The following is a 26404-nucleotide window of genomic DNA, read 5'->3' on the forward strand; positions in this document are numbered from 1 at the left end:
AACATGAAATTATCCTTTAAAAAGTTCCTCGAACAATAATGATTTTATTAAAACGCGATTCCGTTTTCTGACTCACAAACACAATTATTCTTTTTCTTTTCGTCTCTGGATGTTTTCAGCCGGTTTGTTTCTTTTTCGCGGTTCTTTTATAAACTCTCGTGTTTAATCTGCAGATAGTTTTTTTTTTATGTCTGTTCCAGCTGCTCAGACGCTCTGTGAGACTCCCAGGAGTTTTTTTGTCCGCCGTCTCCTCCTGACGCTGAAATAAAACACAGTGGTTAAAGCCATGGAGCTGGAGCGCAGCCATAGACAACACGCGGCTGTTTTTTCGAAGTAAAACCGAACCTTTGCTGTGAAGATGGCCGTATTAAATGACTGTTTGTGTGATATAAAGAACTGCGTGTCCTGAAACGTCCCTCGGCTCGTTTCAGACACACTTCATGTTGTTTACAGGCCCGACAGGACCGGAGCTGCGGCCGATTACATTCATTCCTGGAGCATTAAATGCAGACGTTATCTTTTTATTCATGTTTAAATCTGTGAGCATTATTCAGAACAACATGTTTGGAGCATCCTCTGATCCATCCTCCTTTTTAAATGTCCATCGTAAGAGAGTACTTCAACTTTTTTTCAATCATTCTGTTAAATCAAGAGCACACGCAGGAAAAATGATGTGACTGTTGCATATTTGAGGAAAGAATTGTGACTGAATATTTCAAGACTTTTTTCTCCCCACAGCTGTTGTTTACATGGTGATCAGACGGTGTTGTCACGCGTAGCAGGACATATTGACGCAGCTTGTTTTGTGCACTCAGTTATAATTTTGTAAATTGGATGCTTTGCAAAATAAATTGCGCGTGTTCAGGAACAAACCCTGATTCCCCTTAATTAACCCGTCTGTCTGCTGTGTGACTGCTGAGTTAATCTAATGAAGACAATCAATTGTAAAACTGACAGCCGCCTCATTCTTTCTCTCTCTCTGTTTTAAAGTCCTTTTTTTGTTTGTATGCAGTTATGAAGAACGAGTAAAGGAGGGAAAACAGTTTGATCACCCTCGATTACAGCATGATGAGATAGTAAAGTTCAAACTACCTGTTTGGATGAAGAAGAAGAAGAAGAAGATCAAGAAAAGAAGGAGCAGAAGAAGAAGAAGAAGAGGAAGAAAAAATATAAGTGGAAGAAGAAGATCGAGGAAAAGTAAGAAGAAGAAGAAGAAAAAGAAGAACTAGGAAGAGGAGGAGGAGAAGAAGGAAAAGAAGAAGAAAAAACAAGATGGAGAGGAAGAAGAAAAACAGAAAAAAAGGGAGAAGAAGAAAAAGAGGAAGATTAATTATATAAGCGGAAGAAGAAGAACAAGGAGGAGGAGAAGGAGAAGAGAATGAAGAGGAGGAGAAGAAACATAAGAAGAAGAAGAAAAATAAGAAAAGGGAGAAGAAGAAGAAGAAGAAGAAGATTAATTATATAACCAAAGAAGAAGAACAAGGAGGAGGAGGGGGAGAAGAAGAAAAAAAAGAAGAAGAAGAAACAGAAGAAAAGGGGGGAGAAGAAGAAGAAGAAACATAAGAAGAGGAAGATTAATTATATAAGCGGAAGAAGAGGAACTTGGCGGAGGAGAAGAAGAAAAAGAAGAAGAAGATGAAGGAGAAGAAGAAGAAGATGAAGGAGAAGAAGAAGAAGAAGAAGACCCAGCTGACAGTCTCCTCTGCACTGAGGCAGGTCCAGGTGTGTGCTGTCCCTCTGGTCACCAGCAGGTGGCAGCAGCGTCCTCACAGTGTGTTATAGAACAGAGGACAGAAAATCAAAGTCTGCTTCATTTCTATATTTATACATGTGTTTCATAATGTTACTGAATTAATATTTATCATCTTTATAATAATAATATTACCTGAATGAGTTCTGCAGATGAGAGAACACAAGAACCTCCAGAACACCTCAGAACTGAAACACACCTGATGGACAAACTGCTTTTTATACCTGTGAGATTTAAACCAGAGGAAGAATTGAATCATTTCCAGTTAATGTGTTTATCTACAACATCTCCTCCAGCAGCTCAGCCTCAGGAACAGATCGAGCAATGAGGCCTATATTGTAATAACGCCTGACGGCCACGTGGTGTCAGTGTTGGTCCATTATGTCAGAGGGAGACAAATCAATGGGGCAAGATATAATAACTGTACTGAGAGTAATGAGCAGAGCAGAGGAGGAAACAAACAACAACAACAATATTTATAATAATAATAATAATAATAATAATAATAATAATAATAATAATAATAGAAAACGAATAAAGAAGAAGTTAATAAAAACACTTAAAAACAAATAATTTCGCATTTCGCTCACAAATGATTTCAGTTAGTTAATACTCCTTCCCCCTCCCTTCTCTCTCCTTTCCTCTCCTGTTTTCTCTCTCCTTTCCTCCCTCCTCACCTCTTTCCTCTCTCCTTTCCTCCCTCCTTTCCTCTTTCCTCTCTCCTTTCCTCTCCTCTTTTCTCTCTCCTCTTTCCTCTTCTCTTACCTCCCTCCTTTCCTCTTTCCTCTCTCCTTTCCTCCCTCCTCTCTCTTTTCCTCTCCTGTTTTCTCTCTCCTTTCCTCTCTCCTCTCCTCTCCTCTTCCCTGTCCTCCTTCCTCTCTCCTTTCCTCTCTCCTCTCTCCTCTCCCCTCCTCTCATCTCTCCTCTCTCCTTTCCTCTCTCCTTTCCTCTCTCCTCTCCTCTCCTCCTTCCTCTCTCCTTTCCTCTCTCCTCTCCTCTCCTCTTTCCTCACCTCCTTCCTCTCTCCTTTCCTCTCTCCTCTCCCCTCCTCTCATCTCTCCTCTCTCCTTTCCTCTCTCCTTTCCTCACCTCTCCCCCTCTCTCCCCCCTCTTAAACCGCTCCAAATTTGTCCAGCGCGCTCCTGCTCTCTGATTGGCCGGCTCTCTGATTGGCCCGGCCTGTGATTGGCTGAAAGTTGAGCTCGCGGACGGTCCGTGGCTTCAGTTCAGTTTTGTCGCCTGGAGCGTCGGACGGCGGAGCGGAGCGGCGCGTGCAGACAGAACCAGGTTCACATTAACAGGAAGGTGTGTGAGCAGGTCTGTGGACGGAACCGACGTGTGGACGCAGCTTCTCTTCTCCTCTGGCTGTTCTGGTCCCGGTCCAGAGCGCGTCCCGGTCCGGACTGTCATTCAGAACCAGCACAGCTCACGTGTTTGACCTCCGCCGACAGATTTTAACTTTATTTTCTGACATTTTCTGACATTTTATCCGCTCGCTCGCTCATATCTTTCATTTTTTTTATACTTTGCTGACTTTATTTAGAGCAAGTCGGTGTTCCGCTGTCAGGAAACGTCTCTGTACTTTTTTATTTGTTGAAGTCATTCTCGGCGGATCTTGGATTAAATCATCGATATCATCCAGTCAGAGAGGAGCAGGAGGAGCAGAGAGGGGCAGAGGAGGTGTTCTGACAGAGACATGGTGACCGAGCAGGTCTGCAGCCTGTAGACATCCATCCGCTGCTGCTGCTGCTGCGAGCTGACAGTAAGTTCACCTTTATTAATAACAAACCAGACTCAGTGTGATATTCAGCTGATTTAACGTCTCCGCAGGGTGTTAATGTGGATCTGCTGCTCTTCATAATGACTCACAGAGAACTTGTTTCGTCTCTCATCATTCTTTCATTCGGATTTAGTTTGAAGAGTTTTTTTTTTTTCTCTGATGAGGTGTAAAAGTCTGAGTTCTAAAGTCCTAAAGAATCTTAATATAAGTATTAATCTACAGAAGATGTAAATCAAAGATAATGTTTGTGATATCTGTGAGTTACAGATTTATAACATGATGCAGCTTTTAAAAGGTTTATGACATCATACTGTTTTATATAATTGCCACAATGTGTAAATATCTTCTTTATTTGGTTTTAAAGATCATCATCATCATAATCCAGATGATTCCAGGTGTCTCGCTTTCATTTTTAAGCCACTTTCAATTTATTTGTGTTTTGATTTATTGTCTGTCTTTGATGCAAAATAAAAGCGAGTCGTCCTGCAGCTTTAAGCGGTTCCTGAGGTTTGACATGCCGATTACAGATTCAGCACGTGAAGTATGGAAATAAGATCTCTCTCTAAAAGGTTCAGGGGGAGAATTTATGTGGCGGATAGATTAAAACCTCTGTAAGGAGAGACATATGGACAGGTGGACGGAGTAAATCTGCGAGGAAAAACGCTTTGACTTCCAGAAAATCTCTGCTTCTGTGCCGTGAACGCTCATAGTTTTTTTGTTCTGACTGCCGAAGACTTTTTAAAGATGTTAAAGAGATTTTGGAAGTGAGTTCTATTTTTTTTTCACCTTTACGTATTTCTTTGCAGATGTTTTTCAACCCTGACTGAGCTAAAGTCTCTAAAAGGTGGACGTTACGTCCACCTTTTAGAGACTTTAGCTCGGTCAGATGTTGAAAAACATCTGCAAAGAAATCAAGAACACATTTTTCTTTAATTTTATGAAGGAATATCTCGATCAAAGCAGTTTTTACTTCCCAACTTTCAGGCAGTTGGCAAGTAAATTATGATTTGATTGGCGAGACACACATCAGATGGTGTAATAACTCCAAATTGATGATTTATGCTCATAGATGTGATCTAAATGATTTGAGGAGGTGCCCTTTAACATCTTAAGTCATCCTTCAAATCAGCGTTTCATTTCCCTTCAGCTCGAAGAGGCCGAACGATCGTCTTCCTGCCAGTCGGACCAGAATGGAGCTTCTCTGCGTCTCTCTGCTGCTGCAGATGGTCCTGATGTCCACAGCTGCCAGAGGTGAGTGACGGTCATCAGCACCTGCAGGGAGACGGATCCCTGCAGGTGACGTCGGTACCTGACAGTCCTCGGTCTTCTTCACCTGGTGTGGAGTTTTTGCATTCTCACCGTTACGCCGCAGGAAACACGGTGGCACGATTTGTTCTGAAGGGATGATCGATTTTTGTTGTTTCCTCTGATGACATTCAGGCGACTTGCTGTCAAACTAACAAAGATGTCACGAAATGATAATCTGAGCCTCTTTTGTTTGGGGTGGAGCAAATTTTAAATCCTTAATTGCATTTCACGCGTTTTTTTGCAGAACTTTGCTTCACGCTCAATAAATTAATAACACCGGCTCAGGTCAGCCTTAGAATAAAGTGCTGAGGAGGTTTAATCTTGTCCTGGGCACGGTCCACGAGGTAAATCGATCACGGATGGCGTCAAAAATGAAAATTTGGGCTGTCAAATATACTTTAACAGCCCAGGTAAAGTCTATGTGTGGGAAACACCGGTTGTGCCTGGTAGATTCAAGGCAGAAGTCGTCTGTGCTGACATTTCACCACCGTGTTGTGATCTCTCTCCTCCTCCTACTCCATCTTTTTTTCACTTTTCTATCACATGCTTTCTGTTTTTATTCATTGGCTCGTTCAGATTTATACATTCAGTCTGATTGAGACACTTGTTCCAGGGTGAGCTCTCCTAAATCAGTGCTTTTCTTTAGACAGTCGGGGAACATTTTGACTCTGACTGGTCGTTCAGCTCCCATCAGGTCTCTGTACGGTGTTTGCATTAGTTTGGTTTTCCACTTGGATATTTTGGAAAGATGCTACCTTGTTGACTGCGGCGTTTAAATTTAGCATTTCAACTTTAAAATCTAATTTGAGCAACACCACCGGGAGGTTGGTGGTCAGGGTCAGACACAGAGCAGTGCGCTCCGCACTCAGCACGCCGCCTCGTTTCCCTCCACGAGACTAAATATAATAAAAACAAACAACAATAGCAGAGGGAGGCTGCACGCGGAGGAGAGCGACCCCCAGCCTGCGGGCTTTATGGGCAGACGGTCGCGGGGTTGGCGCCCGTTGCAGAGATCACACCGATGATGAGTTTCCAGCGGGAACAAAGCTGCATTCAGCGAAGCGAAGCAGAGCCAGCGTGCAGACGCAGGGCCGAAAGTAAACACAGGGCCATAGACCGCAAAGAGATGAGATTAGATTAGCCTATTAGGGATGTTTGCTGTGCAATGCCACAGCATCTCCTCCCCCTCACCGCCTGCAGTCTGTCGATGAGGCCAGGGCAGCAGGCAGCAGAGAGAGACAGACGGAGGGGGTGAAGGTGGAGAGAGATGGGAGAAAAAGGAAAAGAAAGAGGGAGAAAAATGGACAAGGGAAGGAACCAGATTACAGGAGGGGTGTGAGAGCGAGAGGGCATGAAGAGGACAGACAGAGGAGACAGAATGTCATTATGAACCAATTAGACGCTGAACTTCTCCCTTATCTTGTGATGAGACTCGACTCGAGTTCCCAGACAGATGTTCTGTCCCGGTTTAGAGTACAGTATCAGCACCACAGGTCAGACTGAGCCGAACTCGCACACATCTTTTAAGGCGATGTAATTATTGTTGTTTCTGTGATTTGTTCTGTCATTGCGAGTGTAACCGAGTATGAAGAGGCAGCTGAAAGACGTCTCTGTCTGATGAGAGCGATGCTGTCTTTCTTTCGGTCCTGTGGCCTGAGGTTCGTACCATGTTATAGTGAATTTGTGCTTCTGAACTGAGGAACAGCTCGTTGTCTCTCCGTCTGTAAAACGTTCCCTGCACACATGTAGTGTTACGTTTTTAATAAAAACAGAAGAATTAAATGAAACATGGACTTTACTTTGCACCTGAGAAGCACGAGCATCTGCAGCTGAAGAAAAATTGAGCTTTTGGTTATCAGAATAGCCAAAACAAATGTGTCTTAAACTTAAAGGAACCTTGTCAGACATTGTTCTTGAAGGTGGACAAGCTTCACGACCGTCAGAGGCCTTCAGCAGGATTCGGGTCAAGCGGGTCACAGATGATGTCACACTTCACCCCCAGAAGTGTCCGTTCAGGCGCAGGATTTGTATATATGAGTACGGAAAAGCGAGTCCAGCTCGTGATCACAATGTCACGTCTTTACACATAAAATTCTAATAAACACTTTATTAGAGGTGGTCACAGAAAGGCTTCCTCTCTGTCCAGACTCGTAACGTTCGTCGGCTGCACACGAAGAAATGACGCAGAGAAGGATTTTTTTATTAGCTGCTCGGTGACTTCTGAGATATCCCAGAGAAATATGCATGTCAGAGGTGGGTTACTCCGAGCAACTGCGTAAACAATGAACAATACAAGTGAAGCGCAACACATCCTCGTACACATCGTGACATTTTGAAATTGAAAACATTAACTCTATTGTGGCCTCGTCGGTTCGGGCAGTCCCTCTTTACACAAAAGGTTCAGTTACAGTAAATGTAAGGGCGCTATTGTGTAAATACATTCAGGAAGTCGTGTCGAACGGCACCTTAATAACTGCACGACGCTTCCTGAGATGTACAGTATGACTTATTGTAGTAAAGAAATGAGGTCTGGATGGAAACACAGGCCTGGCATGAAATGAAGAGAACAAGATGATTCATTTTAGTGGCAAACGAACATGTAACCAGAAAGTTTAAAGGACTTGGAGATGAGGAGATGGAGATACTTTCTATTTTACGTGTGTGTTGTTTTTATACTTCTGTTTTAACCTGTAAAGCGTCTTTGAGTACCTGAAAAGCGCTATATAAAATAAATGTATTATTATTATTATTATTGTAAGAGAGAGAAAGAGAAAGGAAAAGGGAAGCAAGAGAAAGACAGACAGAGATAAAGATGCAACTTTTATGCCCTTATTGCAGCGCGGTAGAGTCGCATAAACTGCAATCCAGAGGCTTACACAACCACGCTGTTTGAACCAGTGTCTGGGTCTGTGTGAGTGTGTGTGTGAGTGTGTGTGTAGCTGAGCATGAGACTGAGCAGCTGATAGATTAGCGTTCTCCTCTGTTAGCTGAACAACATCCAGCTTGAACGCCGGGGTCAAAGACTGGTGTTCGGCCCGGGGCAGGCTGGGATACCTGCAGCTGTAGACGGAGTTCAGCTCAAATGTGAACGATGAAAAGAGAAAAGGTCCATCCTTAAATAAGCCGTACACTGGTGACAGAGGAGTTTGACATTTGACTTGGAGGCAGTTAGCTTAGCTTGGTGACTTCCTGGAGTTTCTGCTCGTTGCATGAAGACGTCACGATGACAACAAGACAACAGCACGTCCCTGCTCACCTTGTTTCTCATGCCAAGGACAAGATGCTCTCCAGAGGTAGATTAGTTGAAGGCTCACAGGACTGTTTTGGGCCGTCCTATAACCCAGCGCTAATGACACAAACATAAACAAGCTAGCAGCTGTTATCTTTTGTCTTTAGCCATTCTAATACCGGGGCTCACCTCTTTCCATGTGCCCTCGTGGCGTCCCGAGACGATGATTGGTTTAAAGACGTGCACACGAGCCGGGGTATTAAATTTTTTCCACCCCAATAGCAAAATGAGAATCCTTTCAGACTTTGTCTTCAATGGAAAAACTTGTGTTGAATGTTTGTTTATTGGTTCATGTGCTTTTCATGCCTCAGCATACACACACATGCACAGATTAATTGTGCAAGTGATGTGTAGCGCCACGTGTGTGTCAGATGGTGTTTATGTACGTCAGCTGATAGACGGTCAAACAACCGGAGCAGGACTGAGAGGACGATGATATTAAGTTCTTAGTTTTGTCACACCTGTGATGTTGAAAGAAGATGATGGATGTGCGTTTGTGTGCGTTGTTTCGTGACGCACAGTTCTGCCTAAACAATTAAATGTTTTCCATGTGATTCCGCCGTGTCGACCACCCATCATCCAGAGGAAGGGAGAGGAAAAAAGAGAAGGGTTCATCCGCTGTTGCACCGAGTTTATTAAAAGAGCATCTTCACTGCGTCGAAGCTGCCAAAGAGAGACAATCACACGTGTCAACAGAGAGCAGACGACTGCAGACAGACAGCGCCGGCTGTAAACAGACGCATACACAGATGCTGAGAATGTATACAAGTCGAAGACGCCGCCCATAAATATGACTTAACACATGTAAGCACATACAGACAGTCTGCAGTCTCTTCACAAACTCCTGTCCCACTCACTCATTACTGAGGAATGTAATTAGCACGCTAACACTAACAGTGATACGTAGGAGTGAAGTGGGGTTAGAAATAAAGGACTGCAGGAGGAGGAGGAGGAGGAGGAGGAGGACGAGGAGAAGGAGGAGGAGGAGGAGGAGGAGGTGCAAGCGATGGATTCAGTAAAAGAAGTTAGAGACAACAACATGAAGACGACTCATTTAAAACCTTGTATTTGTGCATATTTGTAATAAATTCAGGAGGACAGCTTCTGATTTATGGCCCCAAAGAATGATGATATTAATTCAGGATTAAAGGCGCTCTGTGTAAAAATGTATGTGACAAATGAAAAGTTTAACGCTGCTGGATTTCTACGAAGGATGTGACTTTATGCACGTTCTCCTCTCAGTACGGAGTTAGCAGCCAGCGTTGGTTTAGAGAAGTCGACTATCTTCCACAGGAACTCTTCAATCTGCCACTTACTTCCTCGATTAATTGATCTATAAAGTATCAGAAAGTCCTAAAAAATATCCACCCAGGCTTCCAAAATGTCTTGTTTTCTCTGAACAACTCCTCCTGCTGTTTTATTTACCTCCGTGTTGAAGTAGCATGGCTGAGAAAGCAGCGGTCAGTAGTAAGAATAACAGGTATTTTCACTGAATATGTAGATTTATGAGTTTGCGCCTGGTTGCCATGTTACCACCTGAAACTAAGTCATAGATGACCAATAAATAAAAGCGGTTAATGTTTGATGAATCCACTCGGATTAATATTTAAACCTCACTCCCTGCTGTTTGTGTTCCCACACACTGATTAACTACGTTATTACATTTCGTGATAAAACACACTCTGTTCGCCGTCCGCCTGTTTCTCCACGAGAAGAAAGGAGGAGGAGGAGGAGGAGGAGGAGGAGGAGAGCATCTCAGGGTAAACAGCTGCATACCACAGGCAGATGCTTCAAACACACAACTTTACCCTCATTGTAAACAGACACACTCATAGTCTCACATCAGTAAATCTCCTCCAACCCTGCTCCTGTTTTTTAAGCATGCAGCGCGTCCCGACTCACAGTTAACCGTCGTAAATACCATTTGACATGCTGACAACCGTTATACGGCCCGATGCTGGTGAACGGGCATCTGCCCGCCAGCCTCGCAGGTTCGCGGGGGGGGAGGAGCTTGATCTCCGGACCGCCACAGATGGTTGAAACCTTCACCGCTGTCCACAGATTATTAAGCTTATAGCAGAGTGTGTTTTCTCCAGCGAGGAAACAACATTAGCGTTTTTTTCTGCCCGTCGATGTTGCAGATGCTGATTGAGGGAATCTGATTTGAGTTGTGTGTGTGTTTGTTAATTACACGGTGATTAACAGACAGAGGGGAGCTTCAAAGGGCACAAATGACTCGTTCAGTTCCTCTTGTTAAATCCTTAATGTCCCGGCCAAATGTTGTCCTGCTGAGCTGTGAGCTGCCAGGAAACAATCAAAAGTCACACGGACTCATCTCTTTTGTTTTTCCTGTAGTTTGATTTCAGGAGAGTAGAATAAACATTTGTATACTCGGAGATGATCTTTAAGAAAAGCCCGGAGTAAGAATTCTCTGTTGGATCTTCAGCTCATATTTTTCTTGGTAATAATTATAAAACATGACTTGAACGTATCGCTGAACAGGGGGACGTTCAGGAGCAGCCTCCCTCCCCCCCCGACACTCCTCTTTAGCGACCGCTGTTCTCCTTCCCAGAGTTTTACAAGGCCTGTTAATGTTAAAGGCTATTAGCCCACATTTAGATAAAGTCAATGTTTGCTTTGACTTTGCTAATGGTGGGGTAGTAATGGGGCTGTCTGGACGCTCTCTGTGGGGGTTGATGGTTTTGTCGTGGTGATGTGAAGAGGTGATGTGTGTTTGTGGAGGAGGAGGAGGAGGAGGAGGAGGAGGTGGCAGCAGAGAGGGAAGCAACAGGAGAAGATTAGATAATCAAAGAAGGTTTTGTGAAGACAGAACAATGACATGGATTTTTTCCTTTTCCCTGCTGACGAAACTTTAAGGTCAGAAAAATCCCTCATGTCAAACTTCTTCTGTCAAACCGACCGTCCAAAAACCCAAAGACTGTTTTTTCTTACGATCATACATGACAACGAAAAGCAGAAAAGTATCGGCACCCCATTTTCTTTCGATCAGCTGATGAGTTAACAATCGAATCGTTGCAGCTCCAGAGTTTCGTCTCTTCGACTCTTTTCCTCGTCTTGCCGTGCACAGAGTCACGTTGGATTACGCTCAGATCGGACATCTGGCGCTGCCGTTGTGTTTGTAGACATCTTTGCATATTTTGAAGTCTCAGTCTCTCTCTCTTGTTGCTTCTCTCTCTGTCGTCCCCAGCGTGTCCGTCTCCGTCTCGCTCGTCTACATAATGCAGTATTGTGTGGGTCGTGGCGCCACAGTGCTGCATTGTGGTCTCAGCGGGGTTGGGGTATGTTTGGTCAGCGCTACAGCACTGCGGGTCAAAGGTCAGCCAGTGGATCAGGGAGGGGTCAGGGAGAGTGTGTGTGTGTGTGTGTGTGTGTGTGTGTGTGTGTGTGTGTGTGTGTGTGTGTGTGTGTGTGTGTGTGTGTGTGGTAGGGTCAGAGAAAACACATGCCAGCACCAGAGGAGACTGTAATAACACACCAGGAGCCCCACAGGACAACACTCACTCTGCTTTCACTCCTTTATCTGCTCTCTGTCTCTCAATCTGTCTCAGCTCAATAAACTCATTGACGAGCTTGTCAGAGACGTGATTACCACACATTAATTAGGACATTCAGTATAATGACTAGGAAGATAATGACTTATATTATGCAAACTGTAGAACCCTGATGCAAAAAAGTTGAAATTTGAAAATGAACTTTGGGCGCAAAGTGACGACCTGAGAGACTCAAACATCAACTGTCTTATAAATTCTTCAGATTTGAGAAGTTGCGTACGTATTGCTGCTTTAAAGGGATATTCAGGTGTAAGTTTAATCCATGGTCTAAATCACCGTGAAACTGTGTTAGACTCCCTCTCGAGAGATCAAGTTGGCAGACCGCTAATTTACGGAGTTTTATCAACCTCAGAAACGACCGCACGACAACAATACACGGCAGTAAATGGATCCAAATATAAACCGCCACCAAAAAGCCACAAATAATGCTCAGAACAGCACCAAACTTCAGCAACAGTACAAATAGGGTCTCAGCACATAGTCCGGGGCATCTAACCTCCACTAGCTTAGCTGGATTTCTACTGAAAAGCTGACTAAATTTACCACTCTTCTGCAGCAGCTTCCTGTTGACGGGAAGTCCCGACGAGTCGATTACCGAGTGCAGTAGAGTTCCGCGGCTCATGGATGAAAATGTATGATTATGACTCCATGGAAAAGCAATCAAAGTTCATATGTGTCTTACCTGCCAGTTTATAACAGTTATTATCGAGAGCGGACAGGGAAAAGAACGGAATTGAGCATTTCTAACCGCACTCGGTAATCGTCGCGTCGGGACTTCCCCGACCCGGAAGCTGATGGAGGAGAGTTGAAATCTGTTTTTAGCTTCACAATAGAAATCCAGCTAAGCTAGCGGAGGTTAGATGCCCCGGACTATGTGCTGAGACCCTATTTGTACTGTTGCTGAAGTTTGGTGCTGTTCTGAGCATTATTTGTGGCTTTTTGATGGCGGTTTATATTTGGATCCATTTACTGCAGTGTATTGTTGTCGTGCGGTCGTTTCTGAGGTTGATAAAACTCCGTAAATTAGCGGTCTGCTAACTTGATCTCTCGAGAGGGAGTCTAACACAGTTTCACGGTGATTTAGACCATGGATTAAACTTACACCGGAATATCCCTTTAACCGTCCACATCGATGCACACACCCTGGCCTCCCTCGCCAGTTTCTGTTTTCTCTCTCTCTCCTTTTCTGTTTTCTCTCTCTCAGCATTTTTATCTGCTTTGTTCATCAGCAGTCGCCAAAAAAAAACCAGACCTCACGTTTTGGATTTTATCGCCCGCGATTCCGTTATATAACAGGGAGAGTCTCTCTGTGCGAGTAAGAGTAAGAGGACACTGTCCCCCTGGTTGATCGCTGGTGTTGTTTTCTCTGTCGGATACAAAAAAACAACTTTATATAAAATGCTAAAATGTCTCAAACCTGGGCGGCCAGCCAAAGTAAAGTCTGGGACAATCTGCGTAATCGATAGACTCTGCAGCCATCAGGAACTGTTTTCTTTCAAAGGTGAAACAAAGTAGTAAAATCCTTCCACGGGGAGGTCTGTTGAAGTGTCACTCACGTAATTATCTGCACTCTGCATCGGCCTCGTCCTCCCTCTGATCCGCCCGCTCTCTCCGTCACTTTCTATCTCGTTCTCTGACATTTTAATTCCTCTGCCACTTTCTTTGTCTGCTGGTTTCTCTCTCTCTCTTGTCTACCCTTCAGTCAGAACCCCATTCCAACCCCTGTAAACCCCCCCACCACCACCACCACACACACACACACACACACACACACACACACACACACACACAGTCTCCAGCTGTTATTCCTGATGGCGTTACAAATGAGACGTTGAAAGGTGATCGCTGGGACAGGAGACACAGACCCTTGTTTTCTTTCGGCTTCAGCCTGTCAGATTGGCTATGCAGCGCTCAGGGCAGCTGTGTGTGTGTGTGTGTGTGTGTGTGTGTGTGTGTGTGTGTGTGTGTGTGTGTGTGTGTGTGTGATAGACAGAAGGACAGAAACACAAGTCCACCCTCCAAACCAAAAATACCTCCGTTGCGACCTCTCAGACTCAGATGTGATTGACATGTTATGGACGGTCGGACACACTCGCTCCCTGCTGGATGTTTATGAGGCGTACAGACGACCTTTGACCCCAGGAAAAGGAGGCCGATCAGGGGCAGGATGTTAAAGCCGGCGGCTTTAGGAAATAGTTTTTCTAAGCTGTTGTAGCTTCTAGCCTTGACATATTGTTCTGTCGGGCTCTCAGTCGTGTCAATTAAAGCGTTGTTACTGCGAGGAAACCAAACTCGTAGACACAGATCAGGTATTCATATCTGGATATCGCAGCATATTCTAAAAGTATAGGTTTCTCATGGATCAGCGGGCTCATTATGTTGTTTTCTCGTTCCGACGCAGCTGCAGGAAATCTTATTCACGCACCACAAATGTCAGTAGAAACAGTTCTTGGGTGGTTTGCGATTGTTGTGGCGTGAGTTCCAACCCAGACCAACCAAAAACTGAAGAAAAACACAAAAAAAAAAAACATGTCACAAAGCTGAAAACCACCGCACATGAGGGGGGACACTCGTCTTTTTTTCCGCGGTGCCAGCTGTCGATGTGGAATCCATACTGCAGAGGGAATGTGAGAGGAGTGTGAGAGATGTGGGGGTGGGTTCAGTAAGAAGGGGACTCCAGAGGGGGCATATACACTGGTGACTGACTGTGAGGCCCAGCACAGCGCTTTATCATCTCACGAGTCAAAATGTCCAACGTTTGCATCCATGTTTGTTTTGAGATCAGATTTGTCAGCCGTTTGTTGAAGCACACGATCGTGTTTTTTGCTGCAAACTAACTAGTTTCTTCTGACGCGTTGCTCGACCACATCAGAGGCTTTAAGTTTTGTCCCGAACATCAAAACAAATAACGAGCCGGACGTCACAAAGAGACGAGATGCAATCTTTGTGATCACAGAGCACGACAGAAAGTGTTGCAGACATTTGTGGATACAAGAAGTAGTTGACTAAAGAGAATGAGCAAGAGAAGTTCAAACCTAGTCATATAAACTTTATATCAGTTTCCTGAGCCAAACTCTGGTTGTGTCGACATGATTTTTCATTTTTCTCTTAGCTGGAACTCTAAAGCTGTGAACAGGCTTAATATAGATGTGAAATAAGTTAAAATATCCAGTAAATCTAACTAACTTTGTCAGCTTTATCTCTTCAAGTGACGGCAGTAGCTGCTTCAATGTGAGCTAAGTCGTTCCAGATGAAACTAGTCCCACAAAGTCAGAACAAAGTCGGTTTCTGAGGCGATTCTGCCGTCTGACTTCTGGTGAAAAATACCAGTCTGTCTAATTTATGGATTTAGCTTTAGCTTGACCTTAAACTTGTTTAATCTGAGTGAAATTTCTGAGTAACGGACTTGTAGGTTAGATAGTTTTGATAAATATTTGTATCCAAAGCTTCTGCCTTTGTAATGCAGATGTGAAAGTGGCCTTAAATCTAAAGAACCTGACTTTAAAATCAATTATTAGTTTGTGTTGTATGTCCTTCCTTTCTGGATGTTGGACGCGTCCTCGGCCTTTTCATGCCTCTTCCTTTCAAAAATGTTTTCAAGAGTTCTGAATCTGAATCTGAATCTGAGGACAGAGAGGTTTATACACTTTACAGATCGTGAACCCTTTTGAAACACATTTATGTGAGTTTTGGTTATTTAAATCAAATCGACTCGCCACAAAAATGTGACACGGAGCTACACTGAGCTCGAACTCTCCGCTCGCAGACAAAGAAGCCAAGAGTTCATAACCTTGGTCTGAGTGTGTTACGACACAATGTGGAACAAGTATTTCTGGACTTTTCGCGTGCAGCCAAAGTAGACAGCTCGTCCCGTGTTGGTTGTTGTGAATAATTTGTGAAGCTGCAGAGAATGGCATGACGGGGATTTCTTGCATTTTTTTTTTCCCCCAAAGCAACAGGCAAAACATTGACACAATCTGTAAAAAAAAAAAAAAAAAAGGAGAAAACAAAACAGAGTATCTCCACAAGTTGGTTACAGCCACATTGAAACAACCCGGGACGTTAATCCCCCGCCAGCAACCGCACGGCGCTGACGTCTGGCTGAAAGGCCTGCAGACTAGTTACTCTGTTAATTATTTCCCACTACACGGACCTCCATCGCACCGGTCAGCCCAGCGTACGTATTATCCCCGAGGTAATCCCTCTGTTGTGCTGGCACCGTTATCACACGGGGACACAACGGGCCTATTCTTCTACACGTAATTAACAAAGGTACTTACGGGCCGCTTTCTGGGATTTAACTGTTGTGTTGTCAGAGCTTTAGAGGAGGCGGCGAGGTGGAGGAGGTGGTGGAGCGGAAAGCTCCCACATCAGCAGGCGAGGTGGAGGTTTACGCTGATGTATTTAATGAGTTAAATATAAGATTTAAAGGTCGGTTTACACTGTCTGCATGTAGACAGTAAAGGGCATGTTTTTAGTTTTGTGACATTGCAGTTCTCAGAGAGTCGACCGGGTTCTGTGGTTTATTTGTCTTGGAACCGTCTCAACCCGAAGAGGAATACATGATCCTTGATTTTGAAACAACTTCTTCTTTCATTCAACATGTTTTTTTTTAAGCCCACAGTTACCAGTTATTCTGCAGATTTTAGCTAAAGATCATTCAGTATTTTATTTTATATTTTAGAACAATTTTACACAGTTTTATTTATTACCGTTGATTAAAGCGTCAGTGAACAGTAGTTGAAATAGTTCCACTTACAAATGCTCCAACAGTTTTTGGCTAAAATGCTGGAATCTGTGTTGCGAGTGCAAAATTCTTTGTACTGATCCAATTACACGTGATTTATTTATTAGAAACTGGATTTTTGCTACTTCTAAGCAGTGTTTGCACACCAGATCCATGCAGAGTTAGCAGTATACAGTTCTTAAAACAATGAATAGCACATGTGCTGGTTAATGCACCGCTTTCGGATCAGTACTCAAGTATCAGATTCATATCAGGAAGGAAAATTTATGGTAGCATGTAATAATGTACCAATAAAACTCTTTTAAAGGCTCATTTATGCTCAACATTAGATTTGCGTACAGATTCTTTTTGTCAGAACTTAAAACTTATGGATATGGACCAGCAGAACAGTACCAGCTGGTTAAGCAGCTGGGGGAAGATATGACGGGTATTAAACACGTTGGATGGCGGGGACGGAAAAATGGAGGTGGGTTGGAGACCAGTCGGACTCTGAGCAGCGCCCTCTAGTGGCCGTATCGCTTCACATCCATCCCAACGTGAAGAACTCAGTGAGGTGTGTGGGCTGTGAGGGGAAAAGGTCTGAAAAGGTTCTGCTCAGCTTATTGTGTACTCTCACTTGTCCCTACACATCCAGCGCTCACCTGCACAGGTGTTTTCACTTAATCCCCCCGATCAGACCTGAGCTGTGTGGGCGTGAACACACTGTTCCTGTTCAACATCTCACTTAATCTCCTGATGGGTTTGTTGTCACCTGTCCAGGCGGAATAATTAACAACTGTTAAAACCTCATCAGCACGTTGAGTTTGATCAAATTTAATTAACAAGAGTCGTTTTAAACACCCGTGTGCTGAATTTCTACGTCTTCTGTTGATACATTTTTACGTTGCCGCTCAGGTTTTATTGGATCGACATGTTGGATCTTTTTTCCAGCGCTTGGTAGCCGCAGCCTGGAGAGGAGCGTGATGGAGGAGGTGGTTCTGCGTGTTCTCCCCTGTAAATATGACACACACACACGTCTTTACAGAGACAAGAACAAGACATGGAGAAAACATGAGAGAGGCAGACGGAGAGATTAGTCCACACTGACAGATACAAGTGACACGATGACTGATTGAATTCAGGTGGAATTGCCTGTTGGTTGCGTGTGTGTGTGTGTGTGTGTGTGTGTGTGTGTGTTTGACAGTGAGTGTCTCGTATCAGTCAACACTGTCCAGGCTCTGTTCAGGCTCAACCCGTGAGTCACTGCACAGCTCCAGTACCAGAACACACAGTTCAAGTTTAACTCTGTAAAAGGACTTTTTCTACAAGTGGATATTCTTCTTCTCCGGTGAATCACAGCCTGAATTTAGCCGACTTTATTTTCTTTTTAATCTGAATTGGGCATTGTTCGACAATTGTTCGTGTTGAAATGAGGCACTTTAAACAAGTTCTGCAGCTCGCCAACGTCAACAAATCAAAGAAAATTGCAAAAGTGAGAACATTTCTTTTTTGCTGCTCTCTCAAGCGGCCAAAAATCAGGCACCATTACCCAAAACTGAGTGATTATCAGGTCCTGAACCTCTGTGACAGCAGCATGTTCGCCTTCAGACATTAGTAAGACAAACAAAACTTTATTTTCAGCGTTATGCAGCATTTGGTATGAAAATGCTCCACAACATACTTCCTGCTTTGCTAAAGGTGAAGAGAAAACTGAGGATGCAAACTATAAAATCTTCTCCATCACCATCTTCAGCTCAACTCAGATGTTGAAAGCAGAGGTGCTTTGGATTTTGAACATTGTTGTTAAACATTTTGGCAACAAATGTGGACTTTTTCGTCCTAAATTTAGTTCAGAATGGTCTTAAAAAGTCTTAAATTTGACGTGTTCAAACCTGCAGAAACTCTGTTCATACACTGATACACTGTGGTTTATTTTCCTCAACTGGGCTTCTGTGAAGGCTCTCACTCACCTACCTGTACTTTCTGTCAGGTGACATTAAAAGAAACAGACTCCATGTTGTTCACTGGTCTGTTCATGATGCCCGTCTGCAGGTTCAAATCTCATGTTGGCTGGAAAAAATTAGTTTTAGTTTCATTTTCATCATCTGACTGTTTCTGCTCGTCATTCTTCAGTTTTCACTGCTTTTAAGACTTTAGGAGACATTTAGATGTCAGTCAGCATTGTGATCAGAACAATTGAGATACAGGTTGAACACACACACACAGACACACACACACACACACACACACACACACACAGACACACACACACACACACACACACACACACACACACACACACACACACACACCTTATCCCATCTCTCTCACACACACGGCAGGCTGAGATGAGACAGTGACCTGAGCTGAACAAATGGACTTAGTCACGGCTGAGGATTGGTGTGGAATGTGGGAGGGGGGCACGAGTGTGTGTGTGTGTGTGTGTGTGTGTGTGTGTGTGTGTGTGTGTGTGTGTGTGTGTGTGTGTGTTATGTGCATGCTTGGAATGTCTGACTCTCCACCCAGTGAACCAGAAAACACACAGGTGGAGAAGGTGGAGGAAATGCAGAATGAAGAAATTTCAGTTTTGTCGTTTTGGAGTCAAGTTCTTAATTCACTTCTTCTCTCTCGTGTTCTAATTATTTCAGTTTTTAAGGTTTTTAATTGTATTTTTTTTTCTACCTGTGAAGCTCTGTGTTAGCTCCGTGCTGGGACATAAATGTGCTTGACACTGTTTATAGAGATGTAATATGCGGAAAGGACGAGTTAAACCTCTGTTTCTACGTCATAAACGAAGGAAAACAGAGTCAGAAGGAGCAGAAATCAAAGCTGAGGAGAGATAGAAGACTTCACACTGTGCAAAATTGTGATTTTTCACATTTTTTCTCCACATTTCATAGATTAGATAATCAGTCGATTGATTGTGAATGTAATCTGCAGATTGACCGATAATGAAATGATCATTAGCTGCAGCCACGGTCTGTTATTGTGGCTCCAGGGTCACCGACTGGAATACAACCATGTTATATCTAATCTATTATTTAACCAGCCAGATCCACCTGCTGAGGTGTTTACAAAACCTGTGTGTGTGTGTGCGTGCGTGTGTGTGTGTGTGTGTGTGTGTGCGTGTGTGTGTGCGTGTGCGTGTGCGTGTCGCCATATTACTCCGTCTCCTTCTTTATGTGTGTTGTGTCAATATGAAAGTCTCCTTTACAACAAATATTCACCTCTTTATCACTAAAGTGGACTATAGCAGGTGGTGGTACTGTGTGTGTGTGTGTGTGTGTGTGTGTGTGTGTGTGTGTGTGTGTGTGTGTGTGTGCATGTGTGTGTGTGTGTGTGGGTGGGTGTGTGCTTGTGTTTGTGCTTGTGTGTGTGTGGGTGTGTGTTATCACTGCTGTTAATGAGTAACAGTGTCTGCCTCCAAAATGCTGATAAAAGTCAGGTCGAGGACACCGGTTTACTCCACACACACACACACACACACACACTCTCTCTCTCTCTCACACACACACACACACACACACACTTCAGAGTGTTAACTATTTCTTATCTTGCTCCGACTCTTTCTTGCCTTATCTGGAGGCACGAGGCGACTCTGCAGACACACACACACATCCAGCCGATGTATTTACGACGACCGCTCTTGTTTGTGAACGTCGTTGTCGACCGCGAAGTGTTTGACCGTTCTTTGGTTCAGAGTGTCGCTGCTCAGTGGCGTCCGCTGCTCAGACTGTAAGCTGACAGGGACAGAATAAGTAAATCGACCCGACCTCGGATTCCTCACATACGACCGTGACACCTGCCGCTGCTGGACTTTTTTTGGGAGAGACTTTTGCAGCCTAACGAGCGTTTTGTTTAGACGTGACTGGTGAAGGTGAAGCTGTTCACAAGTCCGAATTTACCCCACGTGTAAAAATACATTTTAAAAAAGGTCAAATGAATAATTGATCCATCGATTAGTAGTTACTGACCGTCCTCTGATTCCAGCTGCTTAAATGTGAATATTTGATTTACTCTCTAAGACAGGAAAAGCTTGTGGGCAGAATTTGAAAGACCGAACAAACTGATTGATTAATTAACACAGAAGTAGACGGTTTAATCAGCAATTTAGCTGCAGCCACTCTCCCGTCTGAAGCTGCTCTTGAGGTGTATTTTCACCATTTTCAGTCATAATAGGAACCAAACAACTATTGAAAAGCTGCAGCTCTGTTTGTTTTATAGTTTCAGGCTCATACATGACAAGGAATAGTTGTTTTTTGTATCTTTTCTGTTTTCAGTCGGGTTATTTCCACATTATTAGTATCTGTGATTTTTCTGTTAGATAGAAATAGAAATAGATAGAAATGCCTGATTGGCAATGTGTAATAATTAACAGCCTGAAAACACTGAATACTCACCTTGATTTATAACAATCGGTCGACCTGTAATATTTTACTTCTTCTTTAATGCAGCTGTCTGAAACTTGCAGACGTCCTGATTCTGTAGCTGCTCGTTTATCTTGTGTGGCTTCTAGACTTTTCTTACCGAGTCCATATTTTCGGAGAAATATTTAATGTTTAAACGTCGGTGATTCACGATAAAGGTACGCTCAGTGTACGGTCATCCTCGTCGGTAACTGGCTCTGGATCAGAGCGTCTGTGAAACTCAGTCCTCAGCCTCCCTCCATCACCAGCCATGAATGATGCACATATAAACACACTTAGCTGGAATAGTACTTATCGCCTTCGACCTACTTTCAGCCCCAGCTAGCTTGCTTACTCTTCGTATTTCCACTTTTCTTTCCTCGACTTTCTTCCTCCCTTTACTGAAGGAGATCGTCCAATTTCACCTGGATGCTCACATCTTTCCCAAAATGATTTATTATCTCACCAGAGTCACATAACAGCCTGCAGGAATGATTCCTTCTCTGCTTAAAGTGAAGTAATCAAGCAGTGCTGTCTTTATTTCTGTGTGTAACATCCGGTGTATAAATAATAGTGTACAAACAGATCTCACAGAGTCACTGTGTCGTCACAGCAGACAGGTTTTAACAGTTCCTGCCTGCAGGGCGCTGATGGACCGTTGAGGACGTCTTTGACTCTGTCAGTCTTTTTGTCTAAAACGTGATACGAGATTACAGAAAGCAAAGTACATTCTGTTACGTTATTTATCCTAGGTAGTCATTAAAATGTCAGCTTCTTGTCCAGTCTGCAGTTTACCTGTAAATCCTGTGATGTGAGCAGGTGGTTGTTTGTGTGGATTAAGTCGGGCGTCTCTATCCCTTCCTGACTCCGTCGTTTCACTTAAGTGTGTCTCTTTCCTGCTGTCTCTCTTTTCCCTCGCTGTACTTTCCTCACTTTCCTTAATCTGCATTTACAGAATGCACCCACACTCACACATGTGCACACTGTGCATGATGTGGTTTCTGTAAAGCCGTTTATAAGCTTCAGAAGAATGTTCCTGGTTCAAGCTGCCCTCAGGTTCCTGATGGTTTGCAGAACTTTATGTTCTCTGTCTTGGTTTTTCCTCAAAAGCCGAGTTCCCACTTTTCCCGTGTTCTGGTATCCTCCGTCTCAACTTATTAGATGAAGCTGCTGCAGTGTTTAATCTGGGACTTTAGAGTGTGATACTCAAATTGCAGGAGCTCGATTTGTGAATAAAACGAGCCACAACATTTGTTATAAAAGAAGGGACGCTCACATACAACTCACGTTCTCACTTCAGCATCATTCCCTGGTTTTTCAGCAGGATTGCGACAAAGCTACTGAACTTGTCCCAGAATAGATCCCAATAACTTTTGGTGCCGTTCTGGATAAAGGCACGGATCCGGGAGAGGATGAACCTTTTTGTTAATTTCAGAATGATGCATTGATCTGAAAAAGATCTGACGTATTTGAGTGAGTGGTATCAATGAACATGTGTACAATTCGATGTGGATTCTGTCGTCTCTCTAAGCTGTCCTGTCCAATAAAGCAATGAAAAGGCTAAAAAATAATAAAAACACAATATGATTTTGTTGTCATGTCGGGTTAGTATCTAATAAGGATTCTTCGATCAATATGTCATGTTTAAAAAGACTGAATTTACACATCAGTAAACCAAAAAAAAGGCATTTTACTCTCTTTTCTCATAAGAGGTTTCAGTCATGAGTAATGAGGCCGACTTCAGACCAGAACATTCAGTAATAAATATGAAATTGTTCTTTTATAATTAGCCACACGTTAGCAATAAATCACACAAAGGTAGCAACGAGTCTCGACATTTTTTTTCCCACAGTTGGAAAATCTCGCCGTGCGTTTATGCGAGTAGTGAATTGTTCCCGTAATTGCACCGTTTCCTTTTTCCCCTCTGTTAGTTAAATTAATCGTTTTCATAAATCTTCTGTGTACATTTGAGAAGCGCTGTGTCATGAAACATAATTCATACTGTGTTTTTTTTCTTTAGTCCAGCGTTTCAGACCGAACAGATTTACGACTCGTGCCAAGTTTAAGCCCGACAGGAAGCCGCCTGTGGTAGATTTTGCACCTTACCCCGCTGGCTTCAGAACATTAACATGAAACTCAAACACTGGTCTTTGTTTTTGGAAGGAAGTGCACGACTATATGGCAATTTAATATAATTTCTGCGCTTTCGTGTCGTGGCCAGTTTCTTTAAATGTGTGAAGTTTTCTAAATGAGGTTCGGAGGAAATCGTTGAGCCTAAAGCAACTTGTTTGGTGGGTTTTGCTTCCTAAATAGCCGCGTTTGTTCTTTTACTTTCACCCGATTGTGGGAACTTTGTTCTCCCGTGAAAAGCAAACAGGTGCAGCAGCCAGCAGAGAAGAAAGGTGGAACAGAATAACCATTAATTAGAAAACGCTTCAGTGAAAGGAGCGGGGAGAGAAAGAGCGAAGACGGAGTAAAAAGGAGGGAAAACGTGAGAGCAAGAAGAAATCGCACTTCGAGGAAAAGGTTAGATTATTATCAGGCAATAAAACATCTGATACAAACAAATGAGGAACGGATCACAGGTGGTTTTTACACCTTTATGTGTGTGTGTGCTCTCAGGTGGCAGAAACAGCCACTCAGCAGATTCCTCACACTTTTCTCTGGCCGCTGTGTGTTTTTCTTCCTCTGAATGTGTGTGTGAGACAAGTGTAAGCCTTTGGTTTTGAGTGTGTGTCATGTAGCCCCTCGAGCGACGTCGGTGCGTCCTCCCCCGGCCTCGGGCTCGCTGTTAGCTGTCAGGACGGAGCAACAAGCAGCAGTTGACCTGTTGTTGGGGTGGAAATGAGAAAGTGTGTAGAAGACAAGTTAATGTTCACCCGTCAGTCTGCGTGTTGTAGCTCCAGGACAAAAGGAAAAACTCTAGTTCAGTCTGTAAAAAAAAAAGCAGAACGTTTGTGTTACACAACCAGCAATCCAACTGGTCATAATCAATTTACAGAGCATTGATATGATAACAGGATCCGTGCTTATAAAGAAAAAGTCAGATACAGAAACAACATCGGGGGAGGATTTACAGGGTTTCACCGAAAAGCGCTGCGTAAACAACGGACTTACGTGTAACGGAGGTAATTTGAGCAGAGCACACACACACACACACATGCACATGCACACACACACACACACACACACACACACATACACACTCTCTCAATGAAGCTGATTGCGAAAGGATAAACTGTGAGCTTAGTTGAAATTACAGGAGAGAAAGAAAGAGGTAAATGTTACTTTTATATCTGATCCGATAATAATGATGACCTCTTGTGGACCCATGGCTCAGCATGCACACACACACACACACACATACTGTACACACACACACACACACACACCTCTACCTTGCGCAGTACATCAACGCTGAGTCCTGCTGTTAAGTGCACTCCATCAAAAGCATTCCTCGGCTCTCCCCTCTCGCTGCAGTCTCGCTTCTCTGCCAACAACAACGTTGTGTTGGACTCTGCAGACCCATCTGACTCTTAAGACCGGTGGAACGTCGAGGGCATTAAAACCCGGCTCTCCATCCAAAGCACAGAGAGTAATCCCGTCTGTCACACGGCGCCAAAATATGCAACGCAGAAGAAATACTAAAAAGCAGGTAATTTTTCAGCACCTAGACGAACGTTCAGATGCCGCGACTGCTTTCATGAAACCTCGGTTGTGTTCTTGTTTCTCCTGCAAATCCTTCTTTGTCACCTTTTTTTTTTTTCACCGGTGGAAACATCTGTGGAAGGCATCTGTGACTCTGATTGGAACAAACAACACTGTGACTGTGCTCAGATAGAAGTTGGCAGCGATCTTTGAAAATTCAAAGAAGTATGTCGAGCAGAGAACCAAAGAAAACACACTCGACTGCGTTATATCTGCTAATGTTAGCGTGGGAAAATGCAAAAAAGCTTTGCGAGTTGTATTTGTAGGTTAAAGCAAGAAAAAATGAGTCCCGCTGCAGTTGAGCGATATCGACGGGACAAATCTGAGAGAACCGAGCCACACTGGACCACGGTGAACCGGATCTGCTGAGGCTAGAATGAGCTGGACGCTGACACACGAGTCGGGTCCGGAGATTCTGAAACTGTGAGACGTGAGCTGAATTAATCCCACTGTGAGTCATAAACTAGTCATCCGTGATACTAATTACCAAATAAATCAGGATTCAGTTGAGTCTGACTCATTTTTCATTCGATTGATTGAAAGAAAACAGTTCTGAGAAGATAGTTCAAGCTCAGTCACGACTGCATTCGATGACTCAGCCTTTCCCGACTGTCAGATTTTATTCAGGGCCTTTTTTTTTTGTTGTGATTTGAGTTTTAATGTTTTCAGAAGTTTCCAAACGTGCACGCTGCTCTGTGGGTGTGACCGTCGCCGCTCGCTCTCCGACACTGCTTCGTGCCGCGGTGGATCGGTCTGCTCGTGCAGACTTTCCAAATGTTATCGGCCTGATTAGATACGATTCATTCCGTCTCGTTCGCAGCTACACAATTTACAACACTAAGTCAAATTGGCTTCAGAGCCCGGCACTGATCCTGGTGAACTTGTTTCCCTCCCTGTTCTAAATCTTTTTTTTGCAAAGCCAAGCTAACTGTCTTCAGGCTCCAGCTTCATATCGAACAGACTGATGTGATTTATCCCAAAAATGTCGAACCGCTCCATTAACGGGACTTCAGCCATGTACTTGCAGTTGTTTTGGGAGTAACCGGTCAGAGAACAGACTGTATGATCTGATTCCTGCTCCGCGTTATTTGGCCTTCAGGCTCCGTCCTCGCGGAGGATGTGCGGCTCTGTGGGAGCGATGGAGAGGGAGGTTTTGAGTCGGACAAACAATCTTCAAGGTGCTTTAGATTGTCGTGCGGAGCCAGTTGAAGGTGAGGGAGCACCGTAAGGCCCAAAATGGACTAAACAGACCTTCAGTTTTCCTTTTGCAGACGCACAAAGACGGAGGTTTAGACTCAGAGATGCACAAAGACACACAGACGGTCATTTACGTAACTTAACTACAATATTTGCAGGAGTTTTCTTCCTTTTAGCGGCACGTATTTGTTAAAGAATGACGCACACACACACAGTTTGTGTCTCGTGAAAGAGGAGAATAGTTTTTTTGCTTGCTTCAGTTTCACCCCTGGAGACAGATTTAAAAAGACTTCACGTCGGTCATGGGCCGAGGAGGAGGAGGAGGAGGAGGAGGAGGAGGAGGAGGAGGAGGCTGCTGGTGTGTGTTCCCTTCATCAGGGAGAGATGTAGGAGAGGTTAACTGTCGAAAGTTGAGAGGTTCAGGCAGAGGTCCTGCTCCTGTGATCCTCTGGGGAAGAAACGGGGGGAAGGAGACCAGTAAATCACACGCGGGAGGGAAAAAGAGCGAGATACGGCATCGAACGGAGAGGACGGTGTGAATGAGAGTGATGAAAGAGAAAAGAGAGAGCGGGGAGTAAGAGAGGGAAATAAAGGAGAGGGAGAGGAAACGAGCGCTGACAGGGAGAAAGAGAGAGGACGGGAGGAGGTAGAGAGGGGAGGCAAGGGGT

General features: G+C 43.9%; 1 protein-coding gene across 1 annotated transcript in view; it reads left to right on the forward strand.

Annotated features, from left to right (window-relative positions):
- The first annotated feature begins 3005 nt into the window (after positions 1-3005).
- The window catches only part of LOC115568681 (fibroblast growth factor receptor-like 1), a 64529-nt gene continuing 41130 nt past the window's right edge, over positions 3006-26404 (forward strand). The window contains exons 1-2 of the mRNA XM_030396186.1: positions 3006-3512; positions 4678-4781. Coding sequence (XP_030252046.1) covers positions 4721-4781 — 61 coding nt within the window. The 5' untranslated portion in view covers positions 3006-3512; positions 4678-4720. The remainder of the gene's footprint in view (positions 3513-4677; positions 4782-26404) is intronic.

This window comes from Sparus aurata, chromosome 18 (genome assembly GCF_900880675.1).
Source record: "Sparus aurata chromosome 18, fSpaAur1.1, whole genome shotgun sequence".
NCBI lineage: Eukaryota > Metazoa > Chordata > Actinopteri > Spariformes > Sparidae > Sparus > Sparus aurata.